The 20694-nt window shown below is 40.4% G+C and overlaps 2 protein-coding genes across 6 annotated transcripts in view; both read left to right on the forward strand.

Moving 5' to 3' along the window:
- Window positions 1–6690: 6690 nt before the first annotated feature.
- dmbx2 (diencephalon/mesencephalon homeobox 2) lies at window positions 6691–10391 on the forward strand. Its single transcript, XM_074668896.1, has 4 exons — window positions 6691–6827; window positions 7163–7329; window positions 8294–8469; window positions 9313–10391. The coding sequence occupies exons 2-4, from the start codon at window positions 7164–7166 to the stop codon at window positions 9826–9828; spliced, it is 858 nt and encodes a 285-aa protein (XP_074524997.1). The 5' UTR covers window positions 6691–6827; window position 7163; the 3' UTR covers window positions 9829–10391.
- Window positions 10392–11470: 1079 nt separating this feature from the next.
- csnk1g2b (casein kinase 1, gamma 2b) overlaps window positions 11471–20694 on the forward strand; it is a 40144-nt gene continuing 30920 nt past the window's right edge. For 2 of the 5 annotated variants that reach the window (XM_074667869.1, XM_074667874.1), the window contains exons 1-2: window positions 11474–11658; window positions 15628–16407. In XM_074667869.1, the coding sequence (XP_074523970.1) occupies window positions 16180–16407 (228 nt within the window). In that variant the 5' untranslated portion in view covers window positions 11474–11658; window positions 15628–16179. Of the gene's footprint in view, window positions 11659–11712; window positions 11916–15627; window positions 16408–20694 lie in introns of those variants that run through there. The other 3 variants (XM_074667871.1, XM_074667873.1, XM_074667870.1) reach the window with 3 other exon arrangements.

Below are 20694 nucleotides of genomic sequence, written 5' to 3' on the forward strand. Positions count from 1 at the left end.
CTGGTGTAGCCGGCTAAAGGCGGCCTTGACCCCGGGGACACCCACAGCTGCCTGTCCCTCTCGCTTTCCTTCTTTAATCTGTGCCCCTCCCGCCCAATTAAGAGTCTGATCTTTACTCAGTCCTCAAATATTGATCTTCTGCTGTAGCTGTGTATTTCTGCGCTCCCAGGGGCAGAGTTTGAGATTAAAGGGAGCTAATTGGAAGTTAATACAACTCCTCATCTTATAATAGAAGAATTATTACAGCTTCATGAGTCACAGCTCTTCTGATCAATAGACTCTGTCCAGTGGTTTTGGTTGCTCACTTGAAATCTTCCAGCTGACATAATTATAATTCTGCACAATTAGTGTGTGTGTGTGTGTGTGTGTGTGTGTGTGTGTGTGTGTGTGTGTGTGTGTGTGTGTGTGTGTGTGTGTGTGTGTGTTTACAAACAGGTCAATGTCACTTTAAGCCCTGAGTGTGTCACAGCCAGTGTCAGGTCTCACAGCGTGATCTGGACACTCAGAGAGGCTTAAGAGGACCAACTGACCTGCTGCCCGCTCCTCCTGCCTCTCTCAGGTCAAAGGCCAGCCGGCCCCATCGATTCTCCGCGTCATGAAGAAGTATTTAGCCCCGCTCCGCTCCTGCTTCGGCCCACATGCTCCCGGACAATCATCCTGGGCCCTGAAGGCCCCTCAATTGTGTTCCGCGTGCCAATCGATCCAGCCAGTGTCCGAGGGGGGCCTTCCTCGGAGATAACTGACAACTACAAAGGTCCTCTCCTGACAGGCTCTTGTCAATACAAACTAACGCTATTGATAAGTAATTAAAGAGGGCCTGAGCATAAGGGGGTCCGCTCTCTGAAACATCTGTTAAACAGGAGACATTAACAGAAACGGCTTTGTGCGAAAACGAGAAGACAATGAGAAAAAAGAAAAAAATTAAACACCCCTCCACCCTCACACACTTCAGCTGCCTCCCAGCCTCCACCCTCTCTACATCAGCTCATCCAACAACAGGTGCATTAGGTTTACAGCTGCTACTATCACCTCATAACTTATACCTCCTTAAGGAAAACTTAGTAAATCTTTTAACAGAGGCTGACCTGTTTGGACATTTTTGTCTATGACTGTCTTTGATTTCCTTTCGCTCCAGGTTTATCAAGAAGTGACTGGAAACATTTTGTCTGTGTTTTCTGTGACCTGCAAAAGTTTCTCTTCCTAGAACATAAAAGACTGCTTCCATAATGAAATATTTCTGCCGAGATTCTGACATGAAACAAAAAACAAATTGCGTCTGTTTCGATCATCAAGTTAAAAAAAACTGAAGATGCAAAGAGTGTTTTTAAAGCTTTTTGGATTATGCATTTCAGTTCAAAGTTTTACATTTTACTTCCTTGCAGTTCTTCTTTGAACAGTAAAATGTGTCGCTCTTTATTTGCTCTTGAGAACGTAAACAACTACTGTTTCATGGGGCTGCTGCGATCCACCTCATCTCTCCTACCTCCTCTGCAGATAAAATCTTGTTCACTTTTTTGGTCATAAAACAAGCGCCAACTTAATTCTCACTCTGTTTAAATAAATAAAAAAAAACCTCAATGTAGCTTTAAAGCTCCTGTAAGTAACTTTTCTATTGTATCAGTTTTGGAGCCCCCTGTAGACAAAACAGCTCTTTTCATCTTTACATATATAAGAAGAGGTTGTGTGTCAATATACCTAATATAACTGATGTTGTAGAAAATGTAAATGAAGGGTGTGATGTTAATCACCTCATCAGACTCCTACCCTCTCACAGTAAGTACAGACATGAAAAAACAAAACACAGTAATGATTATTTTTATGGCATTAGTGTTATTTGCTTTAATAGTTTATTAAAATGATTTTATATTAGTTTCAGTCAGTTTAAATTCCACGCCCCCCAAAAATCTCAAAGTAGCTTTAACTAAGAAGGGAGCAAGGTAAGTTAATTGAAGCTCTTGTTGGAGCTCACCTCTTTTAAATGACATTGAAAAGCTTGAAAATTCCCGAGTGGGTTGAGAGACCAACTTTATATTCTTCTTTTTTTTTTTTTAATTCCTGGTACCACTAAAGGTATATTACCTGAAGAATAATATGATGTCCTGTTTGACATGCTTACACTTTATTGCATTCTCAGGGTATACAAAAGGCCATTTCATATCATAAGCAGTACTGCACATGCAAAGGCCAAGAGTGGTTTCCTGTTCACATTTAAGCTGTAACAGATCTCACGTAATGCCTTAAAAAAAAATATGTAAAACCACAAAAGCAGCCATCTTGGCCCTGCTGGAAATTGGTGACAGGCAGGGACAGGAAGCCAAAAAACGGAAGATCTCCAAGACAGTTGTTCATTACACCAAGAAAAAGCAAGCTGAACATGGTACTACCAAACTGATAGCTTGTAGGGGCAGGAAACGTCTTTCTACCCCACGAGGTGACCGTACACTCATCTGTTCCTGTGTCGGGAATCGTCGTCAGACCTCCAGGGACCTTAAAAATGAGTGGGCACTGTCGAGGAATGTTACTTGTTCAGCAAGGACACTTTGAAACCGACTTCTTGAAGCTGGTCTGAAGTCACACAAGTCACAGAAGAAGGCCTCCATCAGGAAGGCCAAGCTACCCTTGCTAGGGATCACAAGGATTGAACTGTTAATGATTGGACGAAGATTCTCTTCAGCAATGAATTCAATTTTGAGTTGTTGCCCACTCCAGCCAACTTACTGGTTAGGAGAAGGCCTGGAGAAGCCTACAAACCAGACTGACTTACCCCTCCAGTAAAACATGAGGTTGGATCAGTGATGATCAGGGGTTGTTTCAGTATGGTTCGAATGGGACAAATGCAATTGTGTGAAGGGCGAATGAACCAGGTCGCGCACAGGGTTATCCTTGAATAAAATCTTCTTTCATCAGGTGGAAAACTCTTTCCTGCCTCAAATAACAGGATTTTCCAACAAGACAATGCTCCTTGCCGAACAGTAAGGTCGGTTACAGCCTGGATGGAGAACCTGAACATTCTGACCCTGTCTTGGCCAGCTCAGTCTCCAGATAAAAACATACTTGACAACCTGTGGAACATCATCAAACTCAAAATGAAGAACCACAAACCCAAAAACAAAGCAGATCTGTTTGAATTTTTGCAACAAGAATGGGCTGCTGTGACAGCAGAACAATGGCATAATATGGTGGAGAGCATGCCAAGACGCACGGCTGCGGTCATCAAAAACAATAATTTAATGTGACTAAAACAGACAGACAAAAACATGGAACACCTGAAAGCACTGGCAGTACAATGCCATAACTATTAATGTAAAAACCTAAATGATTTTGGCAGTTATCAAAAAAACTGTAAAAAAAAATGAAGAGGTATCAGCCCTTAAATTAAACTCACATCAGCTAACTTTGCTATCATTATATTTGTCCAAACAAATGTACCTGAAGTTGTGCCAGGCATTAAATGAGCAAGAAATTGAGGGAAAAAAGGTAGTCTAATCATTTTTTTTTCATGGCTGTACATCACAACACATGCAATACTTTATTTACCATATAAGTTTCCTGTTTGGTGAATAAATAACATAAGTAACCGAGTGCAGATGGAGGCATAAGCTGCATTTTTAAATCAAAGTGATACCTCCCTTTTTTAAATAAACTTACTGCTATTTGAACCATTCTGACAAAACTGCTGAAACATTACTGATGGTACTTCCATTTTATGGTTGTGCATTGCTTCAAGTAGTTTCAGACTAAGCAGGATAAATGTTTTGACTTTCAATATTCACATCATCATTTTCTTCCTGTCAGCAGAAGCAGTGAGGACTCTGTGTAATTCCTTGTGCTGTGTGTTAAACCTGATCCTGGTGTCACCTGCTTGCTGCAGAGTCGTCAGCGACATGACTTTGCCTTTTGTCTTTCATTTGCTGTAATCCATGCATATGCGAGAGGATCCCTCTGAGAGCAGGATAACCCCTTTTTAAGAGACTTTTTCATTCCTGCAGGAGGGACTCATTTACCTCCAAAGTCCCGTCACAGTGTGCTGATTAAACATGCTGCACATGGAGGATTTTGTTGTAGAGTTTTAGGGCCTATTGGTGAGCTGGTTGGTTGGTTGGTTGGTTGTGGAAGTTTTGAGGGAAAGTTTTGGATGGTTTTGACTGAATCCTGGTTATCTCTGTGGGTAGGAGGTGAATCGGGTCAGGGAGAAGGGGAAATGATCCAGAGGAGGAGGAGAAAGAAGAGGAGGAGGAGGGGGGCTTGAGTGAGTATTGGAGGTTCTGAGATGGGGAGGGTCACACACAACCGCACTCTTTGTGTGCCTTTAATCCCCCCAGCCAACACAGCTTTGGCCAGGTTTCATCATGAAAGTGCCATGAAATAACTACTTTTTTTTCTCTCTTCACAGTAAATCTCCCCTAATCCTGCGGGCTGTGGAGACAAAGGCCTCTGGGACCTAATCCTGGAGCTTTTAGTGGGGCTGAGGGGCAGGCCGACAGAGCCTCTTCTAAATGACTTATTTCTATCGGACACTAATATAGCTTGACAGCCAAGAACGGCGAAAGGAGGAGGAAAAAGGCCAGGGGAGAAAAGAGCACAAACATTTTCACATATTTTGGAAGTCTAAGCAGTTGTTTGTAAGAGCAAAAAGGTACCAGGACTGTTTGTTTACTTCTTCAAAGTACACACCAACAAAGATACCTCACATGTATGCCTGGAAATATTAGAAAAACCCGAACCATGTGTATGTGGACCTGGTTTGGGTGGAGGAATGTACCTGTAGCATCTCATTTTGTATCATTCACTGATGATGGATACAGTGGATGGCTCTGAATCATGTAATGAAAAAAAGATACCCAAAGTGATCCCAGCTTCAAGGAAAACTTTACATGATTCACCTCTGGAGGAAATGTCAGTATATGTCAGTTTTGATGCCCTGTGGGCAAAATAGTACATCTTCTCTTTGGCTGAGACTGCCATGCTCTTCCTGCTGAATTTCTATAGTCTATGCAGAGACCCTTTCTACCTTTAAGGAAATAAACTAAAGACTCAGCTCTTTCAAGATGCACCTGCACATGTGCTGAACTCTTCTCTTCTGTGGTCCCTGGTGGTGGAATGAGTTACCCAATTTCTCTCCATCCACAGAGGCCCACTCTACTTCTGAGAGAGTTTGAGACTCACCTCTGTGTGAACACCACTGCTCCTGCTGGTTAAAAGCTAAAAACAATGTTGATGACAATGGCACTGATGAAGATACTGATGCTGTTACTTCTAACAAAGTGATGACGTTAATAACTGGGCTTGAAGTGGTTTTAAAGCAATTACTCATTTATTTACCACTACTACTCTTAGATGTACACTGCTTTTCTAAGGCAACATGTATAACTTTTAAGATAAGAAATGCGGACATGTATACTACATAATACTTCGTAATATAGCGACCATATTTGGTAGGTAAAAAAGTAACACTGGATCTGTATTCAGACATACAACAGAGTCTAAATTAGCAGGAACTATGGTGGCCCTGAAGTGCAAAACACATTGGCAAACAAGAAAATGCAAGAAAACTGAAAAAAACTATGTGACCAAACACAGCATGATATCAAAAAATGACAAACTTATAAAAAGCCACAAAACACAACAAAACACGCTGCCCAAGCACAAAACACAACATAACAACAACAATTTACAAAATTGCTGACTGAAAACATTAACTTCAAATTGAGAAGTTATGTGTCTGTGGTAGGAAGAGTCTTTGTTGGCCGGACAAAAGGACTGTTTGTCTTTAGACGCAAGGAGCTGCTTCCTTTCACCATGCATACAGAGAAAGGTAATGTAGAAATAAATTATAAGATGCATTGATCAAAGTCTTATTTGTGGCTCTGTTCTTGTGTGTCTTGTGGGAATTTGTTGTATTTTGTGATTTTAAAAAAATGTATTTGCCATACTTTGTAATGTTTTCTTATTTGTTTTTTCCCTTACGGTTGTGTTTGATTAATCTTTGTGTTTTTTTCCCCATTTTTTGATTTGTTGTGCTGTTTTCTTATTTGTCTGTTTTTGCACGTCAGGGCTACCATAAAAAAGGAATATTCTTACCCTGAAAACATTACTTAAAAAAAGCTTTCTGAGTCACTGGTCTTAACATATTGGCCAGATCTCGTTAGGGCGATATTTGACGTTTTTCCCTCATTCTGTCCCTGGGAACACTTCTAATTTAGCTCAGAAGAACCTTAATCCAAAAATGATCCTCATTGACCAGTGTTCAGATTAACTTCACACGGTGACAGTTTATAGGCAAAATATGGTGCCTGTTAGCAAAACAAACCCTCAGAGAAACCCCCTGTAAGGGGGGCTGTCGGATTCAGTGGTCTGGGAGAAAGAGGGCTGAGAAGGAGGGCACAATCAAAGGCTGTTATTTTAATCTGTGCTGCCGCGGAGATTAGCCCACCACATTGTTTTAATTGTTTTAACGGGAGGGAATGAAACGCTCGCTTATAGGGGGATCCTTGGCATAAATCTCTCAAGTTCAATAGTTTCAAAAACTTGAGCCCCTTGCACCCCCCTCTCTTCCCTCATCCCACCTAATCCCGGCTAATACCTTTCTTTCTATTGGCTAATGGCTGATGGGAGCCTGGGTAAATGCTTCTTAAATAGTCGTGGGTGAGAATGGTTTCGGAGAATTAGATCTGTGCCTCGACAAAGACACACTGGTGTGCAAGAGAGGATCGAGTTTGGGCTCCTAACTGGACTACGAAATAGTGGATTTACTGCTCAACAGCAAGGTTTGTGCTGTGCGTCGAGACGCACTGGGATCTCACGCTCCTGCTCCTGGCTCATCTCAGGTAAACAGACAGGGTCACTAAAATAATGCGTTACGGACAGTAAATTAAAGTTTTAAGTGTTTAAACTTGGATCTAAGCTCAGCTCTGTTGGGTACGAGATGCAAAACATACGCCAAACTTTATTTTTGTGCGGAAAAATTCTCGTGTATCGACAGAAAGAGATAATTTATGATTATATATAGAGTTTTCGATCTGATCTAATTTGACGTTAATCCTTTTTTTTCTGGCACTAGGGGAGAAAAGTTGACTATTTCTTTAGATTTTAAAATGTGATTTAAGGCGAAGACGTAAATGTTCGTTTCGATGCATAAAACAGGTCTTTTTCTCTTCCTCAGTATGAACTCGTTGAATTTGTGCGGAGCGTCCAGCGGTGCTGTGTATCCTCTCCACGGTGTGAACTCGATGCTGCATGAGTTGCACCAGCAGATGGCGGAGCAGTACCACCTTTACTCTGCAGCCAGCCCCGCAGTGCACACCATATCTGTGGCCGAGAGGCTGGCAGGTGGGTCCTTTTGGTAGAATGAAGTGTGTTATTTAGAAAGTTCAGCTCAAAGCTTATGTTTATTTTATTTTTTTCAACTTTCAGTTTTATAGGTATGTATATATATATATATATATATCATATACGGTTTTTAATGCTCTGCTGGTGGTCATATTATGGGTGAACAAATTATTCCAAACAGCATAAATAAGCAAATTAATTGTTTCTTGTCAAATAACATATTTTTCATACCCAGTGTGCAATATATGATGCATACAAATATTCTCCCTCATGTTTGACTGCACTTTTGATACAATTCAACAAACTTTTTTTTTTACATTCTTAAGACTTTTATTTTGAAGTTTCTTGTAAATTGAAATAACAGGTATCAGCATAATACATTTGATAACAGCATCAACTCTTTAACTCAGGGTCAAACTGCTTGGGATTATACAAAGAAGACTGAGGTGTTTGGCCCCACAACAACTGTCCAAAAACTCTGCATTAATAACTAAAACATATTATTTATCACATAAACAGCATTATGCTGCACTTTGAATAAGACTTCTAATCATATTTTCATTTGAAAGAAATTTGATAATTTTTACTCATAGCAATAATTCTAATGTACTTCAACTTACCCCCCCCCCCCCCCTAAAAAAAAGAAAGAAAGAAAGAAAAAAAGAGAAAATAAAGAAAGAAAAGACTGATGAAGACTTGTGCAAAATGATCCAATTTTAACTTGTGCTTCTGTGCCCAAGGGCTGTATGTTCAAAGCCCCACCTCAGTCAGCTTTATTTCTTCCTATAACACGTCTATCTAATGCTATTTATTTAGTTACATTTATTGTATCAGGGTCAAACACATGGCTCTTTTTTGTTAAGGATTTATCTGATTTTTTTATACCTTAAACTATTAAATGAATGTGTAAACTGATAAAGACTTCATCATGATGATGACTGTATGTATCTCTCACTCCTGACAGAGCTCATCCTAGAGGCCCGGTATGGAAACCAGCAGAAGCAGCGTCGAAGCCGCACAGCGTTCACAGTGTCCCAACTGCAAGCTCTGGAGAAAGCCTTCCAGCAGACGCAGTATCCAGACGTGGGTATGAGAGAGAGACTGGCTGTGTGCATCAACCTACCCGAAGCTCGTATTCAGGTGAGAGAGGACTGCATCCCAGCACCTGAATGTAAAGCTGCTGAAAGCAATGCAGTGAGTTTGTAGCTGTTAGGGTGGGCTTTGCAGACCTAAAAAGCTGGTGCAAAATTCACTATGGACCAAGGCTTGATCCCCAATTTGGCAGGATTGTTTCTTGTGTAGATGTATTTAAAAAGTATAAATGTATATAAAACCCAGCATCAAAACAGTCATGCATTCTGTTATTATTTTACCTTTGATAAGTTGCTTTTTAACCCCTGGAAACCTTAGAATAGACTTCAAGTGGTCTTTAAACTTCTTCAAATCATTGATACATCAGACACTGTCCTATCAATTTTCAGCTTTGACTCAGTGTTTAGTAAAAGAAAAAAGAGCAATTATCATTTACAATGATTATTAGCGTTTCTAATTGGTGTTGCTTTTGGATTTTGTGCTTGGCTGATGCTTTAAGTCTTGTGACTGGTGAATATTCACTCAAACCTGCACTCCTGCACGGCTTTCTCACCTTGAAAATAGACATTTTGATCATGATGAAATCTGACCGTTTAATATATGTCCATATTCTGTTTATATTTCTAATGTTGTTTACACTGATCTGCCATAACGTTATGCTCAGTAGCAGATGAAGCATATTGTTGATGATCTCTTTGCTAAAGCAGATATCAGTTGGTATACACAGTGTCAAAATGGAACTGGTTATCTGTTTATGTTTCATTCTTATGTTTCTTTATTGAGCTCATATTCCAATGTATGGACCCACAGACAAAATGCAAATTTCTGGTCAATTTAAAATGTATTGGCTTTAAATTGTATTTTCATAAACCTTCACTCTCTCTCCTCCAGGTGTGGTTCAAGAACAGACGAGCAAAGTTTCGTAAAGGTCAGAGATGCTCTCCGCTTTCCAGAGATCCCACTCTGGAGGAGGAGCCACATCCCAACAAAGTGGAACAAGAAGAGAGGACGGAGGACAAACATGATATTAGCACATCACCCACTGAAAGCGACATTTCTGACCCCCGCTCTCCTCCTGTTCCTCTTCCCCCTCATGTGAATAAAACTCTGGACATTTATCCCTCAATTGCTCCTCCAGACTCTGACGTCTCATGTTTTCCACTCAGACTTCACTCCTCTCAGTGTTTCCCATTCATGGCAGGAGAGCGATACAGCTACTCACCTCACCTACCGTTTGCAGGTGCTCTGTCTGCTGAGCTCGCCCTGCCCCCGGTGTTCTGGCCCATCATACAACAACACAGCTCTGGCTTTGGGGTTCCTCCAGCATCAGTAAATAAAAACTGTAGCCTCCCCCTTCAGACTGCCTGTTCTGTTAAAACTGTGCCTCACCCCCACCTGGGGCTGTAACTGGAGACCTGCATGGTCCAGGATCTCTGCTCCCTGTGGACTCAGGAAGACCTGAAGAAGCTCATCTGTGTGAGACAGGACATGGTGGGAAAGTGGAGAAGCACTTACTGCATTCTTTCCAAAATCAAACTGTAGATAGAAAGGTTTTTTTTTTAATATTTAGAGAGCTTTATTAAATGTTTGCCGTTTAAAGAAGCTGTGAAGTCATTGTTTGTGGTACACAGAGGCTTATTTTGGTTTGGTCAAATAACATGCACAGGTTGGTTTCAGATCGCTAGAGAAATAAACTGTTGATTCCATAAAATTATAGTTGCAAACAAAACAACAAAAGTAACCTTTGGGATCATTTAGCCTGCTCTGCAGCAAAGTAGCTAAGCAGTAACAGCTAAGGGAAAACTTCCCTGGGATACTTTTTTATTGTAACAAGACTGCAACTTTAAAATGTGGAATAAAAATATTTAATACTCCATTGTTGATGTGTATTAGAAGAAAATAGATGATTTCTTGGTTCTTTTTCGAGAAAACTACAAACATGTTGGCCTAAAAAGTAAAAAAAAGTAAATTACAACTAATCAGTTTAGGCATCATGAGCTTGTGTGTGATCACAATGCATTAAGTGTGTTTGATTTATGTCTTGCTATAAGATGATAGAAGAAAAAATGCAAGTCTGAATGTCTGACAGTGAGGTGAGGTTAATTCATAACAATCAATTTAGGAGTTACATTAAGTTTAGCCTTGCAGTGTAAAAACATGTCTTTTAAAAGGGTTAAACATGTCATAACCTTGGTTGGAAATATATATTATCATGATTATTCCCTCCCAGTCTCAATCCTTCCTGTGTGAGCTATTGCCTTAGCTGTTCAATTGTCAGATAGTTGGTCACTAATTCAATTGGTTATAGTGAATCAGTATCAAATATTAATACTGTACAGAGTTTTTTCACAAGTGTTCACCAATATTTCTTAGACTCAAGGTCAACATATTGTTTCCTTGCAGGCTCTATTTGAAAGTTAAGTGGTCCTGTATGACAGAACTAAGAAAGACTGAATAAAGGACTTAGCAAAACATGAAGTAGAAGAATCTCCTTTTATTTAAAATATTTATATAACCTATAAAGGATCTTGGTTGTGGAAACTCTTTGGACAGGCTGCTTCTGAAGTGTAGCATGAGTCTCTGTCTCCATAGATATTCTGAAGTTGGGGGAACTGACATTAAAATAACTGTGCACACAGTAACTCCTCTTCCTTATGGTCTGGTTTTACCCCCTTGATCCTAAAGAAGTTTTATTTCATACAAATTCATGACAAAATATAAATTAATTTACTTGAACTTTATTTTGAAGATATTTGATATTCGAAGAGAAAAAAAAGCATCTATGAAGGCCCTTATTAGACTCCAAATACACTTGTGGCATAAAATTTTGGTTTGAGGGGATTCATTTTAGTAAATTTTAAACTAAATTCTGTTAAATACGGTAACCTTAGATCTGACTCTCCCAGCACACATGTTCAAGACTTTAAAGTTTTAATGTCTTCACAGCATTTCAATGCGTTTCAAAACTCGTCAACCAAACAGACCAGTTTGAAGCAGTCATGAGCTACGCATGTCTGACGTTTTGTGTTATTCTAAAAGCCAGTTGCGTAATTTTTACTGCGTAGTTTAGTGCCATGAGCGAGTATGACGCTGCGCCTGAGTGTCGGCAGCTGAAGGAGGCTTAAAGAGACAACAGCAAAATCATAGCAACTTGGGGGCAGGAGAAACGAAATGAGAGAGATACCAACGCACGGAGAAACATGACTTCGACTCCATTTCGATAGCTAACCTCTAAAGGTAACATGCTTACCGTTTTCGTCGTTAATTGAATCGTAACTGGTGATTTTACAAGGCACCGTCGCGCCGGACTTTGACGTTCTTGCTAATGTTTCTTGTGCTAGCTCGCTAAATGGCTAGCTTGTGAGCTAAGCGGTTAGAGATCCCGGACAGGCAGCCGTTGGTGTGCAGTCGGTTGTTCGGGATTAAGGAGTTGCCCAGCAGTGGTCAGGATAACGGCTTTAACGGGCATCTGACCTCAAAAACGATCCCATCAGGTGAAACAATGATCACTTTTATTACAATGTTCCTCCGGTCGAAGAGATTAACCAGTTCCAACGTCGTTTTGGACGTTATTATACTGTTGAACATTCACAAATCAACCAGGTTACTGTAGAAGAGGGAATGCCAATCAATCAATATTTAATGTTCTTTCCTGTTTCGACTTCTATATTTTGCAGTGGTTTGCTAAGGGATGGCCGGGTTGTGCTATTATGGCACAGTGTTGTTTACAGATTGGCTAGTGTTATATCCTGACTGGTTTTTAAGAGCCGTTGGGCCACAGAAGAACGGTGTTTTCGGTGGGTGCTAGCTGGGTTAGCTTTGAACCGCTGTGTGACGTTTCCAAATTTCTGTAATGTAGTGATAGACGTCTAGACTAGATTTATATCCAATTGATTCGGCATTTGTTTAATACACGAAAGCGTCTCTGGTGAAACAAAATAGCCACGACTGAACAATCAAGCTAACTATCGACTTGGTGGCTGGTGTTCTATCGAATACTGCTTCCTATGGTGAAGTGCTCTGCGCATGCTTAGAGCTACAACCCAGAGCTCTTGTCACTACTGGGAGCATTACTTAATTGAAGATATTCGGTATCGAGGTACAATTCTCAGGACATATTAGATGATATTCAGGCATTTAAGGTCTGATTGTGTTTTTCAGCTTATGACAGTGTAAAACGAGTGAGTGGTGGCGCATAACAAATTGATTCCTTCCTGGGAGCGTTATTAGACAGGGGCATCCCCTGAAATCTTGCAGGTTTAATGATAAGGTACCAGAAAACGCTTGTCACACTTTTAAAGTAGACTAATTCAGGTTGGAATTGCTAAAGAGTCCAATTAAAAGGCGCGAACTGGTCGTCTTCACTCCAGATACGCGCTACGGCAGCATTTTTAGGCTAAGCAGCATAACTTGACAGAACACCATTGGGTATCCGGCCTAGTCCGCTTTGCCAACCAGCCTTATGTTAACCTTAGCTTTGCTGGAGGCAGGTTCGACTGGCTTTGTATCAAAGCATTTTTTTTTCGTCCCGCATCGGAAACAATCCCATTGTCATCAAAGACATAAATGAGGCACCATGAGTCATCTGAAACTAACGCTTTACTGACAGCTGGTAGACACAGTTAGCTAGCAATTAGCCAGTAGAGACATAAGCCTAAAACGAAAATATGTTTAAACAAGAAGAAGTAAAGTGTAGGGGGTATGCACATGTATTTATCGTCTTTAATATTGTCTGTTGATAGTTTCTTCTAATATATGACTTGTGTCGTGTTATTACAGGCCAGGTCAACTGTATTGACACAAACGTTGACGATAGCAAGCTGATGTTAGAGCTACTGTCAGTCCAATATATCGCTTCTGTGAGATCTCATTCAAATTTTCAGCATTTGGAGTATCTCCTTAAAAATTGGAGTAAATATATACGACATTACATTGTTTTCACGATGTGTAAAAACATTTGTAGCTTTTCTTAAGGGCTGACGTGAAAACAATACACAACTTCCTGAATTGAGTCTAGACCTACAGGCCGAGATTGCCAAAGAGTTACACGAGACTTTAGGTTAGTTTTCTATGGGCTCTAAAAGATGCCTTCATCATGCCTCACAGCAATACACAGTCATTCTTTTTTAAACCTTATTGGGCCCTCTTGTTAAGTCACATGATGATCATTCAGCCACCACAAGACAACTTTCAGAGCCATAGATCTGTAACAACATAAATGAAAACAACAGAAATCTCACACCTGTACACAGGCAAAAAGAACAAAGGCTGTTTTCAAGTCATAGAATAGTTCAAAAGGAGCTTAACTTATGTTAACACATGGAAGATATAACTTACTTAAAAGATCATAATGAAGTACAGGTGTCTTGGGAGAAGAAAGCATGTCAACTTTTCACATATTTTAACAAATGTAGTTTTTCAAAGCCTCAAAAGGTAGGTGATCTGTTCTGTTGTGATTTTTTCATAAATTATATGATACAACTTTTCTATAAAGAGGGTCACTGGAATAAGCCACTTCTTTGCCATTGAACTTCTTCTTCAACACACACTTTCTCCACCTCATATGTCTTTCTGTAAATCAAGTATTCTGATCCATCATGTAACAAGAAAGAAATGACAGTGTAATAACAGGCTGCATACGTGTTTCATCTATGTTGCCTTTTTTCAGGTGTGGTGCAATAACAAAAGAAGACAAACACAAACCATTCAAAGGATTTTTTTATGCTTTCATTGATTAGTTGCTTTTCCCATTTTTTTTCTGTTTATATTTTCCATAATTAGTTGATAAAAAGTTACCTCGTTCTTTAAAATCTATTATCTCTAACCCTACATGGCAAAAAAAAACATACCTCCGACTGTTGATCTATGAACAGCGCCGCTCTTTCCGCTGCATGTCTCGCTGTCACGTACCTGTGCATGGTTGACCACTTGTGATGTGCTAGCCTAACCTTGCAGAGTTTCTAATTTTCCTTTATTTTTTCGAAGGAGTTACCACACTTCCCAATTTATTTTTGCGCTTCTCCTTGTTCTTGTTTTGCCTGTAAATCCTTCAACCTTTTGACTCCACGTCTGGCTCCATTTATTGTGGCAATTTGTTGCTGTAGTCAAATTAAAAACAATCTGGTTTGGACACGTTTGCTTTATTTTAAAAGCCACTGGGCGTTTTAGGTGGTTTTCATGCACAACTTCCTGTCCCTCTCAACCTACTTCTATGGGAAATTGACGCCGGCATAAAACTGCGACCTGCCGCTGACAGGACTAAGCCATTGTCACATGAACTATTCAATTTTTAAAAATTTTAATGACTATTTGAATATTCAAAAATTATTGCCCATCTCTATTAAATTATTTCTCTGTCGGTCAGATTAAGCTAAGCTAGCTGTACACCAGACTGAATCCAAATCCCTCCAATTATATAAGTCCCAGTGATGCAAATGTTATGAGATGAGGCTCTACAGCAGTCATTGATCCGTTTAAGTGCCTTTCCATAGGAAAGAGTAGCTGCTCATTGCTAGTGCCTGCATTACCTGCTCTTTTTAGCACTACCAACATCTTAGATCAGGGACATGGGGGAGTTAAGAGGGCGATGTGTACTTGTTATTGCAAGCGTAGAGATGCACAGGGATGCTCAGGTTACACTGAGCATTAAAACTGACATTATGGTTGTTATTGATGTAGGCACTGCTTGTGTTACTGTTTAATTTGAGGCATTTTCACCATTTTACCTCCATTCTATTTATCGGAGGGGCCTTAAATCCAAAACGGCTTTTAGGGATTGAGCAGTTTCTGGTTTAGCAGTGGTATAGAACATCAGGCTTTGGTTTCATTTGAACAAGATATTTTTTTCTTATGTTTCAGGTCCACAGTGCAAAATTTCTACTTTTATTGATCGGTTTATTGAATTTGTTTTGCGCCAGTCTGGAGAACGATCTCATTTCAGCTGTAGTAAGGAAGAGCTAAAGTAAACATAATTTGATCTCCAAGTAAAAGACTTTTTTTCTTCCTGAATATTTTATCGTCTGGGCATTTTGGGGTTTGATAGTGAGTGATACATTACATTGTTATAAGAATGCAGCTAAACAAAGCGAATAACTGTTGTTTTTCTTCAAACTAGTGTAAGGATGAGTAATGATTGTGATTATATGTGATTGTTGAACTGTGTTTCTCTTCCAGGCTGAAAACAGACTGATATCTCTGTTTTTTTAGGTCTCCATCAGGCATTAAACCCACCTCTTCCCCTGATCATCGTATCCTCTGATCTGGGTCGTGTTGTCTGCTGTGGTCTTGCAACATGGAGAGGATCCACTGTGTCACTGAAGGCTGACCAGAAGAAGGAATGAGGCACTCCAGGAGATGTTCCCAAGTGGCCTTGTGGATGCAGTAGCTTCGCATCGGAGTGCTTTTTCATGACGAGTATTGTATGTGTGTCCGTGGGCACATCCTAGCACAACCTGCCTTTTCCTCAGGCAGGGGCATGCTACTCTGAGACTGGAGCTGGAAAAACACACAAGAAAGGAGTCCTACTAAACAAGGAACATCAAGAAAAATCTGAAGCACCAAGCAGAAAAGCTGTGTGATAGACTAACAGGGCACTCTTATCGGTGTCTTCTGAAACATTTTAACAGCAACACCTCTCCTCTGTCTTGTGAGATCTGTCCCTCTCCCTCTCCCTAAAGCCTCCTCGGTCGTTGTTATTGGAGTTTCTATGGTTTGCATGGCTGGAGAATAACCGTGGAGAGGCCAGGGTATCACAAGCTTATGGATTTTGACAAGAGAGGGGGCAAGGGAGAGACAGAGGAAGGGAAAAAGATGTCTAAGACGGCTGGCAGCAGGACTGGACATGGGGGCCGGAGTTCAGGGACCAATTCTGGAGTTCTTATGGTTGGCCCGAACTTTCGTGTGGGTAAAAAAATCGGCTGTGGGAACTTTGGAGAGCTGCGGTTGGGAAAAAATCTCTATACTAACGAATATGTGGCCATCAAATTGGTAAGTACATCTTAGAGGTTTGTTGAACTAGCACAGTAATATGTGCTCATGCACCATTCTGCTCTGAAACATTCACATGAAGAGTTCAGCTCACCTGGTGTTAAATTTGCTTTATTAGTGGTTAAAAATGATCTTCAAATGCAACAGACTCTCTGCTCTGACCTTAGAGACACAGGAAGTAAAAAGGAAACCCCCCACCCCCCAAACCTCCACCCCCACATGTATACACACACAGATCACAGATTGGCCTCATGTTCTGTTAATGACTCAACCATCACCTTCTTGTGTTTACCAAAGAGTTGAAGCTGAGACAAGACAGTACTGTAAAGTTTTTTCTTTTTACTTTCTACTAACCCTTCACTTTTGTTCTGTAGTTCTCTCAAGTGGTTTTAAAACAGTTTTGAAAAGATTTCTTTATCATTTGGTGTCATATATATGCCCAGTTTTTAAATTGGTCACATAAACACAACATTTCTTGAGAGAAAACGAGCTACATTTGTAAACTTCCCACCGATCCTCTATTCTCTTAGCCTGCAAATGTATTTGTTATGTGGAAGCTCTCCCTCTACCAAACCCAATAACCAATCAATAATTTACTGCACTTTTTGTTTTGTCAGCATTCCCTTTTCCAGAGCCACCAGTTTTGCAGCGTTTACACAGGCTTTGAAAAACCACATTAAATGTCAAGACTTTTTTCTCTGTAGATTCTAGGCCAGCAAGAGGCTTCTAAACCATTTCCTCTTCACATCATTTTTTTTCCTCCTCACGTCTTTCTTTGCTATAAATATGTTGCACTTGCAGCACTTTGATCATGACAGGATACCTTGTCTTCTCTCCGAAAATGTCTTAATGTAAACAAAGTTAACTCTAATCAAGTAATGCTACTGAAGTTCTTGAGAGCAATGCGTCATTTCAACCACATCTGGCATGATTTTCCTTGAATTTGTATCTCCCCGTGAGGCCGTTATCTCACATCGGGCATCCACTGGAGGTTTTACAAACCACGTTGAAGACAGAGGTTAGCAAACAGGCGTAATTGCAGTTCTCCTCTTCTGAAATTCTTAGTTGTGCTTGCTGCCTCGCCCCCCTTTGCCTGTGAAACCTCCCATCTGTTTGGGTATTTTTATCCCCACGGTGTCCAGCTATATCTGGATCTGGCATTAGTGCCATGACACTGCGCTATGGCTCTCATGGCCCACTGGACCCAGTGTTTATCTTCACGTTTTATAGTGAGAACAGGAAGTGTGCTAATGGTGTCAACAACCTTGACTAGGCCTGGCTTGTAGTGTGTCCTGAGTGTGTGGACCTCAGTTTATCTGAGGTTTGATTTTGAAGTGTAATTGTGGGGGTTCATGTTCCTGTTTGGTTTTCACAATAATGAGCTCATGTGGGCCTGTGCTCTCAACATGAACTGAACCAAAAGAACCGCTCTGTGCCGTTCACTGGTGTTATCACACACGACTTCTCCCTCACAGATTCTCGGGTTAACCCAGACTCTGGCACAGTCGTCTGTCCACATGTTTCTGTCTGTCTCTGATCTCACAGCACACTCGGGTAACCCTGTGAATGTCACTGCCTGTCCAGTAAGGCCTCTTGTTCTGTCAGAGGCTGTTGCTGGACTCTTCTCTCCTCACAGACCAACACAAGTAACAACCCTGTTATCTCCAACCACCTGCTAACACATGCCTGACATGAGTAGGGTCTCCATCAGTCACTTCATAGGTAAATGCTCACTTGTAGATAGAATGAAAATAAATGTTGGTGAGGCACAGGACAAGGGAAAAGCCTTTTGAAGACGGTTATGGAGTGTGTTCCATATTTTGATCAGATCCAGATAGAAATGTAAGATTCAAGAAAATATCTTGCAGTATGTAATTATATTGAAACATTGTGATCATAAATTCATCCACCTACTTAGAACTAAATTTGAATGACTGAATTAAATCTAAAATGCATGATCTAAAATTGAATTTACTGTTTTTGAAATAAATTTAACTCTCTGTATTTTCACACACACAAAATTCAATTTTAGTTTGCACAACTCATATTTAGTTTTACTATTCAATTTTAGTCAGTGTGACACGGCCATTGCATCATCTACGACCTTGTGGAAGGGTAATCAAGCACAGAGTCACTGACATAGTTTCCAAGTCTGCTTCTAACATTTGTTCAATTCTGTTTTCTTTTGGCATGGTTGTTTTTAAGTTATGCAACCCCAAAACAACCATGTTAAAAGAAAACAGAATTAAATTAATGTTAGACATATAGAAAATTTCTTTAAATCTGTGCTCAGTTACTCTCCCACACAGAGGTAGAGGACGTAATAGTTGTGCCACCTTGAATTTAAAACTAAATCTGAATTGTGCAAACTGATTTTGAATTTTGTATTTTTGAGGGAGAGTTTAGAAAGTTGAATTTTCAAGTTGGTTAAATTCAGTTTCAGACATTAAATTCAATTTCTGATCATGGTTTTTAAAGTCAGCATAGTAGTTGAAATTCAGTTCCTTGGGTCATAGGTCACCAAACTCAAACTGACTGCTTTCATAGGTTTTGCAGTATGGACCTCACTCCTTATCTCCTCATTGTCATGAAACTTCTAAGTTTAAATGCTTTCTTTCTGATTGGCTCTTAGTCTCAGTGAAACACTCAGGTAGCATGTCAATTATTACTTTGTGACCTACACTTTGTTACTTTGAGGCTGTTAAAACGAAGAAAATCAAAGAGAGGTAACAATGTATGATTTGTTATCTGGCCGGTTATAGCTAGCTTAATCTCCCTCCAATAAATTTTCAGTGTCAGTCTCTGAGGAACAACATGCAGCAATCGTTCCGTGTAGAGCTGCTGCCTTTATGTGCTCAGTGTCTTGTGTGCCAGCGTTGTAGAGTAGAGCATGTGGGTGGTGCCTGCCTGCACCTGGGACAAAGGTGAATGCCAGTGTCACCCTGCTCCACCACGTGACAGCAGAGATAGAGGGAATATGTATGGCAGTCCTGCTGCACAAGATCCTCTGTCAGTGGATCTGGAACTGCTGTGAATGTTGCTGCAAAAAGCTCGAGAGAAGGGGGAAACTGCAGAGCTCTGAAAGGTTGTCTTTGTTAGCAGGCCTTGTCGACACACAGTGGTTCAGTCTTTGGTTCAGCTGGATGCTTTCTCACACTGACAAACGCCTGTGTGATGGAGGCAGCACCATATAGCCACTGCTGTGAGTACACTGCAGGCTCCACTCCCAAGGGGGGACCCCAGCGTCTTAAAGAAACAGCAGCATGTAATATCTGCTTTCTGTCAGTCCTACTGTGAAAACTATCCTCCATCATCGACTCACTTAACAAGTAAAGGCCACAGACGTCTCAAATATACCCTCCTGGCTTGATGACATAACTGTCCACTGATAAGATGACCATCTAATCCTTTTTCCCTTTTCATCACTGAGTTATACTTTTTTGGACACTCTTGCTTTTTTGGTGTAATATTTTTCTCTTTTCTTGTGCTGTATGCATGAATCTTACAGATTCCCCTCAAGAAAGTCACCTGCTCCTCTTAACCTCATCATTGTGTAAGCTTTGTGTGGAGGACACATGAGCACCCACATTATTCATTTGGGTTCTTAAAACCACATGAATTTGGTTTTAATGACATAATCAGCACTTCACTCTGCAAACATGTGGGATTACATATTGCATTTCATCGCTCCCTCTCTTCATGAAGTTGGTCAGACAGCAGACACCTGTAAGACATGCCTGTGACATGCTGCCTCTACAGCTACTATCATCAGTAATAAGAAGTAAACCAATTGATGACCTCAAGTGGATAGACAGACTTTTGACAGTGACGAGTGGCTGTAATATCCACCCAACATGGGAGCAGAGTAATAACAGAGTGTGAGGAGTGTTGGGACTTATGGTCCAGCGCAGTGGCTTTGGATAACTCAGGGAGGGGCTCACATTGTAGGGATATGAGCAGTTAGACAATAAATACAGAAACCTACTGTGCATTGTGTACCATCAATGAACATACAAAGCAGTGTTTCACCCTATGTGCTGTATGTTGGCAGTGCCGGCTCAAACACAGACCTGGAGATCCATGCCTGGTCTTTTTCCATGTCTCCAAAGGAAATAAAGTGTGATGGTTGAAGGACTATATTAGATGAAGATAACGAAGGTTAAGTCAGTGAGTGTGCCAAACAGAATATTAAATACTTGGCTTCTGGATTCTAAATGTTTCCTGTAGGTGTCTTTAGAATTTGCTGAATATCTTAAACATTTGTCATCACAAAGCAAAGATTTAAAG

Source organism: Halichoeres trimaculatus, unplaced genomic scaffold (genome assembly GCF_033239565.1).
Source record: "Halichoeres trimaculatus isolate MK-OKI-2021-1 unplaced genomic scaffold, fHalTri1.1 fHalTri1_scaffold_4, whole genome shotgun sequence".
NCBI classification, from domain to species: domain Eukaryota; kingdom Metazoa; phylum Chordata; class Actinopteri; order Labriformes; family Labridae; genus Halichoeres; species Halichoeres trimaculatus.

Bases quoted from the DNA above. Each gene is read 5' to 3' on its own strand.
- dmbx2 (XM_074668896.1), top strand. From the start codon at position 7,164: ATGAACTCGTTGAATTTGTGCGGAGCGTCCAGCGGTGCTGTGTATCCT. The intron at 7,330-8,293 runs GTGGGTCCTTTT...CACTCCTGACAG, and splicing joins TGTGGCCGAGAGGCTGGCAG to AGCTCATCCTAGAGGCCCGG. The intron at 8,470-9,312 runs GTGAGAGAGGAC...TCTCTCCTCCAG, and splicing joins TACCCGAAGCTCGTATTCAG to GTGTGGTTCAAGAACAGACG.